The 8,539-nt window shown below is 39.9% G+C and overlaps 1 protein-coding gene across 2 annotated transcripts in view; it reads left to right on the forward strand.

Annotated features, from left to right (window-relative positions):
- The window catches only part of Ubr3 (ubiquitin protein ligase E3 component n-recognin 3 (putative)), a 162,347-nt gene that overhangs the window by 3,402 nt on the left and 150,406 nt on the right, over nucleotides 1–8,539 (forward strand). For both annotated transcript variants that reach the window (XM_013029068.1, XM_013029061.1), the window contains exon 2: nucleotides 7,056–7,199. In XM_013029068.1, coding sequence (XP_012884522.1) covers nucleotides 7,056–7,199 — 144 coding nt within the window. The remainder of the gene's footprint in view (nucleotides 1–7,055; nucleotides 7,200–8,539) is intronic.

The following is an 8,539-nucleotide window of genomic DNA, read 5'->3' on the forward strand; positions in this document are numbered from 1 at the left end:
TTTTTGGGATCGTGAAGGTATAGTATCGTGTTGTCTGCAAAAAGGGATAGAAACTATGTTCTTTTAAGTTAGTGTTTTAAAAATTATAAAGAGATTATGTTACCTTCTGTATTACCCTATAATTTGTGAATGTTGTAATTAGAAGTAATATATTCATGACTGGTTGGATTTTTACTGTTAATTTTTTCTTGTTTTATTACAGGTTTTGCAAAAGGCATCAGATTAAATCAAGTTCAAATATTCCCTGTGTCCCTAAAGACTTACTGATGATGTCTGAATTTGTTCTCCCAAGATTTATTTTTTGTCTTATTCAGTACTTAAGAGAAGGCTATAATGAACCAGGTATGTTTTACACATTTTTAGTATACTTCCTATGTTCCAAATTTGTGAAGTTTAATATTTTTAGATATCATTTGTTTTTGCCAAACATTTAAAAAAATAGATGAGTATCAAATACAGAGACTTAATAAAAACAAAGTAAATGATACAACTTTATAACTACTTTGGAATTTACATGGTTTGATAGTTTTGCCTTGGATACTTTAGACCAAACTTACTTGAATTTTTGCAGATTAGGAAGTAATCCACTTTTTGGGGTTAAAGTGACATTTTTTTTTTTTTTTTGGTTGATGGGGCTTGAACTTGGGGCCTGGACACTGTCCCTGAGTTCTTTTGCTCAAGGCTAGTGCTTAGTGCTGTGCCATTTTGAGCCACAGCTCCACTTCACTTTTTGAAGGGTTAGTTGGAGATAATAGTCTCACAGGAACTCTTCTGGCTGGGCTGGCTTTGAAAATGATCCTCAGAGCTCAGCTCCTGAGTTGCTAGGATTACAGGCGTGAGCCACTGGTGCCTGGCTTAAAGTGGCTTTAATTTGCATTTATATTATGGTAGAGGAGAATTAAGAAGCCTGGAAATATTTGAAATTAACTTAATTTTTTTTTTTTTTGTGGTGAGACTGAGGCTTTAACTATGGGTTAGGGTGGTGTCCCTTAGCTGTTTTTGCTCTAGGATGGCACTTTACCACTGGACCACAGCTCCACTTCCAACTCTTTTGGTAGTTAATTGGAAGTCAGTCTCACAGACTTTCCTGTCCAGGCTGGTTTCAAATCATGATCCTCTACTTCTGGATCTTTGCTGATTAATAGGAGATAGTATTCTCATGGACTTTGGTGTTCTAGCTGGTTTTGAACTTCAGTCTTCAGATTTCAGCCTCCTAAGTTACTGATTACAGTGACTATCAGCTTTAGTTTAACTTTGATTTTTAGAAGCTAAACTGCTGGTGAACTAGTTTCATTGCCTTCCTCCTTCCCTTGTCTCTGTTCTTCCTCCTCCTCTTCTTCTTCCCACTTTTTCCCTATCTCCTCTTCTTCTTCCCCCCTTCTTCCTGTCCTCCTCCTCTTCCTTCTTCTCTCTTTCTGTCTGTCTCTGTCTCTCAGAAGTTCTTGTGTCTTAGAAGTCTGTCTCTATGTGTGTGTATATGTATACATATATGTATATGTATACATGTGTTTATATATGGGCGTGGTGACTCATCCTTAGAATCCTTGTTTCTCTGGAGGCAAAGATTGGGAGGACCATGCTTTGAATTCTTGCCATATTGTAGGCAAACATAGGAGGATTGTGGTGTAAGACTGGCCCCAGTCAAAAGTTGCCATCCCATCTGAAAAATAACCAAAGCAAAAATGAGTTGGGGCCATGGCTAAAGAGCTTTAATGCTTGCTTAGCCAGGTCAAGGATGAGTTCAAACCTAAGTACTGCTAAATAGATGGTGGGGGAACATTTATATTTTAGGTATTCTTTGTTAAGATTTCATCTTTTTTTTTTTTTCTGATCGTGGGGCTTGAACTTTGGGCCTGAGCATTGTCCTTCAGCTCTTCAGCTCAAGGCTATCGCTCTATCACTTGAGCCACAGAGCCACTTCTGGCTTTTTCTGTTTATGTGGTGCTGAGGAATCGAACCTAGGGACTCATGTATGCAATGGAAGCATTTTACCACTGAACCACCTTCCCAGCCCCTCATCATATTTTTTTTTTTTTTTGGGTCCGGTCGTGGGGCCTGAACTCTGGGCCTGGGCGCTGTCCCTCAGCTCTTCAGCTCAAGGCTATCGCTCTATCACTTGAGCCACAGAGCCACTTCTGGCTTTTTCTGTTTATGTGGTGCTGAGGAATCGAACCCAGGGCCTCATGCATGCAAGGCAAGTGCTCTACCACTGAGCCATCTTCCCAGCCCCTAGATTTAAGATATTTAACCAGGATAATTACAAACAAAATTATACCTGTATGCCTCTTAGATTTTTGGCAAAGATGTTAGCATGTTGGAATATGTATGCATGAGACTCAGGCTATTTCTATCTAAGGCATTAAAAAAAAAATCTAAGGTGAGCTGGGTACCAGTGGCTCATGTCTATAATCCTAGCTACTGAGGAGGCAGCCTGGGTAGTTAAGTCCCTGAGACTCTTATCTCCAGTTAACCACCAGGAAGCCAGAAGTGGCGCTGTGGCTCAAATGGTAGAGTGCTAGCCTTGAGCTGAAGAGCTCAGGGACAGCACCCAGGCCCAGAGTTCAAGCCCTACGACCAACCCTTCCTCCCCTCCCCCTTTCCCCCCAAAAAAAAATCTAAGGTGGATGAAGTGAAATAAAGAGTGAGATGTTGGCCCAAATAAGGCTACTCTATCAGAGTAGATCCAGATCAAGTAGGTTTCTGTGGCTAAGATTTTATGTCTTACTGTGAACGTACTAGAAACAGTATATGAAAATACTTTAACAATAAGAGTGAGATGATCAGATGTATGTTTTATGAAAGATGATTTCTTTTGCCCAGAATAAATTGGTTGGGGGCAAGCAGCTCAGATGCATTGGTCTAGGATAAAGTTGATGGTGGCTTGTATTTGAATTATACTAACGAATCCGTAGACAGATAAATTTTATACATGAACTGAGCATGGTGGTATAGGCCTATAATCCTGGAACTTGTGAGGGAAAGTCAGGAGGGATCATGAGTTTTAGGCCTGTCTGAACTACATATTGAGACTCTGTCTCCCCAACCCCCTAAAATATGAATATGTTACTTTAAACTTGAAAATGGTTCATTATTCAGAAATGGTCAACTCTTGAGAAAGAAGATAAGCAAGTTGTTCTTACTCATTGTTGGAGTGTATGTACATGAAGGAATGATTTATTGTAATTGTCTTTTTATTTCTACAATTTACAAAAGTTCCTATTTCCTGAAATTAAACACCAACAATAATCCTTAACTTTTATTTATTTATTTTTGGGTCCGGTTGTAGGGCCTGAACTCTGTTCCTGGGCGCTGTCCCTCAGCTCTTCAGCTCAAGGCTAGCGCTCTACCACTTGAGCCACAGCACCACTTCTGGCTATTTTTCTTTTTGCTTATGTGGTGCTGAGGAATCAAACCCAGGGCCTCATGCATGCAAGGCAAGCACTCTACCACTGAGCCACCTTCCCAGCCCCATCCTTAACTTTTAGTAATGGAAAAAAATTGGATTTTGATTGAAAAGATTGAAATTTAGTCTAGCTTCACTTCTACTTTGCTTGTCCACTTATTGGCTAGCCCTGGCTCACTCCTTTCTCTTCCTTTTCTCCCTTGTTCCTTTCTTCCCTTCTTTCCTATCCCTTTCTCTCTCACGTATTTTTGTGCACCATTTCTGGAGGTACTGCAATAACATAGGGATGTTTGGAGTGGAGGAAACAAATTTCTATTCCATCTCCTGCTCCAAAAATCCATTTCATATATCATACTTGATAGAGGGTTTATTAGATATTAAATTAAAATGAACAGATGCCATACTTAATCTTAGCCAAAAGAATAATAGCCATAGACATTTCATCGTTCTATGTCTTAGTGTTTTCACTTATACAAATGGTGATTGCAGGTTCATTTTTCTCCGGGTGTAGTAGTTAATGAAATACATTTCATTAGATTATATGTATGTATTATTACTGACACTGATACATGACTTTTAAATTTAGGAGATATTTAGTTTTTTTGTTGTTGTTGTTGATATGCTAGAGATGGAAACAGAACCCAAGGCTTAATTTAAGCTCAGAAATATGTTAATACCACTTAACTATACCCCTAGCCCTCAAGTCTTTCCTTATAGGACCTTGTAGGTTCTGAATAAGGGACTTGAATTGAAGGAATGCTATATTCCCATTTGCTTAATCTGGTTTTTTTTTAATACCAGTCTTGGGGCTTGAACTCAGAGTCTAGGCACAGTCCTTCAGCTTTTTTGCTAAAGAGCACTAGCCACAGTCCCCCTTATGTTTTGTTTTGTTTTGTTTTGGTAGTTCATTGGAGGTAATAGTTATCACAGACTTTCCTGAGCTGGCTGGCTTTGAACTATGATCCCTAGATCTCAGCCTCCTGAGTAGCTAGAATTACAAGTGTAATTCCGACTTTTTTTTTTTTTTAATTGGTCATGGAGCTTGAACTCAGGGCCTGGGCTCCTGGCCCTGAGCTCTTTTGCTCAAGGTTTGTACTCTACCACTTTGAGCCATAGTTCCACTTCTGGTTAATTGGAAGTAATAGTCTCACAGGGACTTTTCTGCCAGTGCTGCCTTCAAACCTTTATCCTCAGATCTCAGCCCCTGGAGTAGCTAGGATTACAGGTATGAACCACTGGTTACCAGCTTTTTTTTTTTTTTTTTAATCATAATGACCTTAAAGTTTATTCTTAGATGTGAATTTACCATCTTTGGAAGCACGTAAGCATTTTCTATCATTTAATTAATATGGAATATAATTTTTCTATAAGCTAACATTTTTTAGCTATAACTGACTAGAACTCTTGCACGAAAAATCAGATAGGAATAACAATTTATTTTGGATTTAGATGTAGTAAACACCAAATATAAAAAGTCATTCATTAACCCTTAAATAGGAAAATACATTGTGTTACTGACATAAAACAATACATAGCAATAACAATGAAAGATGGAGAAATACGGAACAAGCAATATAGCCTAGACATAAATCACCCTTAACCAATAGTATTGATAGATACTTTTTAGAGACTTATGTATAGAAATATGAACAATATTGGTATGATATAGGATAGTACTGCAATTACACAAATAAGTAAGATACCTTTTTTTATGGAAATGTGTATGCAAAGGGCTTCTGAGATGCATTGTTCTGTATCCTGAACTAGTAAATGGTTCCCCACATGCTCAATTTATAATGGAAAATTCTCACTTTATCTATTGGGAATATATTTCAAGATAAACAGAGGATGCCTAAAATTTCAGATAGAGAAGTAGCAAGCTCTCTTGAAGTTTTTTTTTTGTACATTCATATGTATGATGAAACTACACATGAATTGAGTGCAATAAAAAAATTCCACCTGCGTCTTTTTCCTTTTTTTTCTTTGTCCATCGTAGGGCTTGAACTCTGGGCCTGGGTGCTGTCCCTCAGCTCTTCAACTCAAGGCCAGTGCTCTACCACTTGAGCCACAGCACCAGTTCCAGTTTTCTGGTGGTTTATTGGAGATAGGAGTCTCACGGTCTTTCTTGCCTAGGCTGGCTTTGAATGGTGATCCTCAGATCTCAGCCTCCTGAGTAGCTAGGATTACAGGCGTGAGCCACCAGCGCCTGGCAAAACTTTATTTACTTATTTATTTTGGTCAGTCGTGGTGCTTGACCTCTGGGCCTGAGCACTGTCTGTCAGCTCTTCAGCTCAAGGCTAGCACTCTACCACTTGAGCTGCAGCGCCATTTCTTTTTCCTTTTTTTCTAATTTAAAGAAAACATGAACTGTTTGGAAATTAAAAATAAAACAAAATAAAAACAACCAAAAACTATTGCTAATATTACCAAAGAGAAAGAAAAAAGCTTAGCAAATGCTAAACTCATTATAACTCCAGCTAGAAATTATATTCTTAATTGCTAAAGTGCGATAATAAAAAGAACTTGGCATAAACAGGAATTAAAAATAATTCAGCCGGGCACCTGTGGCTCATGCCTGTAATCCTAGCTACTCTGAGGATAGTGGTTCAAAGCCAGCCTGGGCATGAAAGTCCGTGAGACTCTTATCTCCAATAAACCACTAGAAAAGTGGAAGTGGCGCTGTGGCTCAAGTGGTAGAGTGCTCACCTTGAGCTGAAGAATGCAGGGACAGCACCCAAGCCTGGAGTTCAAGCCCCACAACCACCACCACCACCACCAACAGAAAATTCAGTGTCTCTCTCTATCTCCCTTCCAGAGCACCCACACTCTGTTAGAATGTGCCCCTGCCCTTCTGTTTGTCTGCTTTTCTTCTTATTTGCTTGCTTACTCAATAAAGTTCTGCCAAGTTTTCTTACCATCAAAAAACCCCTAGTAATTTCATTCATAATCTTTAAAAACTTCATTTATTGGGGCTGGAAGTTGGCTCAGTGGTAGAGCGCTTGCCTTGCATGCCTGAGGCCCTCTGGGTTCAATTTCTCAGCACCACATAAGCAAAAAGAAAAAAGCCAGAAATGGTGCTGTGGCTTAAGTGGTGGAGCACTAGCCTTGAGGGACAGCACCCAGGCCCAGAGTTCAGGCCCCACGACTGGACCCAAAAAAAAAAACAAACCAAAAAAACCCCCCCAAACTTCATTCATTCTTTATTTTCTCCAGGAATTATCTCCTAAGTAAGCACTCTGCTTTGGAGAATTCTGAAAGCTTGTTGTTATGAGAGCACAAACTGTCAAACCAAATGTTGAAATCTACTTAGTAATTGTCATCTATCATGTTACCTGTCTTGATTTTACTACTGGTTTTCAAGTTCCTTGAAGGCTATAGGATAGTCCTTATTAATCTTTGTAACTGCCATGTGTTACATATAATATCTCACATATTTTAGTGTTTGAGTTACCTAATAGATTTGTTATAAATATTCTGTATATCCTAGTATTGTAAATGGCAAACATAATCATAAATTTTGTATTGTTAATTGCAGAGTTCTTCCTCCATTAGGATATTTACTTATTAATATGTATAAAAGTTCATGAGATGATTCTATTTAGCTTGTGAATGGAATATTTTCTTCAGATGTTAACTTTGTTTTAAATACTAGGTCTCGGAGAAAATGCTTGTGCAAAGAAAAGTCATGAGAAGTACCTTTCAGCTTTGAAGAGCTCGGGACTCACATATCCTGAGGATAAGCTTATATATGGTATGCAGGAACCATCTGCTGGTACTAGTACTCTGGCAGTACAAGGTTTGTTTATTTAAACAGAGTAGTGACTTCTCTGTATTCATTTATATTGAGATAAATTGTCATTCTTTTGTGTGTGTGTGTGCGCGCGCGCCTGTGTGCCAGTAATGGGGCTTAAACTCAGGGTATCTTTTTGGGCCAGGGGCAGTCATGGGTCTTGAACTCTGGGCCTGGGTGGTGTCTCTCAGCTCTTCAGCTCAAGGCTAATGCTCTACCACTTGAGCTATAGCACCACTTACGTTTTTTTGATGGTTAATTGGAGATAAGAGTCTTACAGACTTTCTTGCCTAGGCTGGCTTTGAACCACGATCCTCAGATCTCAGCCTCCTGAGTAGCTAGGATTACAGGTGTGAGCCACCGGCACCCAGCTACTCAGGGCATCTTGCTCTTGATTGGCTTTTTTTGTTCAAGGCTGGTGCTCTACCACTGAACAAGGCCTCCATTTTGGGATAATTGAAGAGTGTCTGGAATTTGTCTATTTGAACAATCCTTAGATTTGAGTCTCCTGAGTAGCTAGAATTACAGGAATGAGCCACCAGATGCCAGCTCAAATCATTCTTTTTTTTTATTTTGGACAATTTTAATTTTTTAAAATTGTTACTATATAGATGATGTACAGTAGGGGTTACAGTTACATAAGTCAGGTAAAGAGTACATTTCTGTTTGGACAGTGTCACCCCTGTCTTGACTGTCTCCCAATTTTTCCCTCCTATCTCCAACCACAAGTTGTATAGTTAATTTTCAATATAGTGTCCAGTGAGTACCATTGTTGCATTTGTTGACCCTTTCCCCCCATTTCTGTGCCTTTCCTTATACTCCCAAGGACATATACACAAACAGAATAAAAAGGAAGGAAAGCTAGGTGCTGGTGGCTCACACCTGTAATCCTAGCTACTGAGGAGGCTGAGATCTGAGGATCACAATTCAAAGCCAGCCTGGGCAGAAAAGTCCGTGAGATTCTTCTTTTTTTTGGGAGGGGGGCGGGAGGGTCCGGTTGTGGGGCCTGAACTCAGGGCCTGGGTGCTGTCCCTCAGCTCTTCAGTTCAAGGCTAGCGCTCTACCACTTGAGCCACAGTGCCACTTCCGGCTTTTTTCTTTTTGCTTATGAGGTGCTGAGGAATCAAACCCAGGGCCTCAGGCATGCAAGGCAAGCGCTCTACTACTGAGCCACCTTCCAAGCCCTCCGTGAGATTCTATTTTTTTTTTTTTTTGGTCGGTCGTGGGGCTTGAACTCTGGGCTTGGGCGCTGTCCCTCAGCTCTTCAGCTCAAGGCGAGGCTCTACCACTTGAGCTACAGCGCCACTTCCGGTTTTCTGGTGGTTTATTGGAGATAGGAGTCTCAC

Source organism: Dipodomys ordii, unplaced genomic scaffold, assembly GCF_000151885.1.
Source record: "Dipodomys ordii isolate 6190 unplaced genomic scaffold, Dord_2.0 Scaffold5, whole genome shotgun sequence".
NCBI lineage: Eukaryota > Metazoa > Chordata > Mammalia > Rodentia > Heteromyidae > Dipodomys > Dipodomys ordii.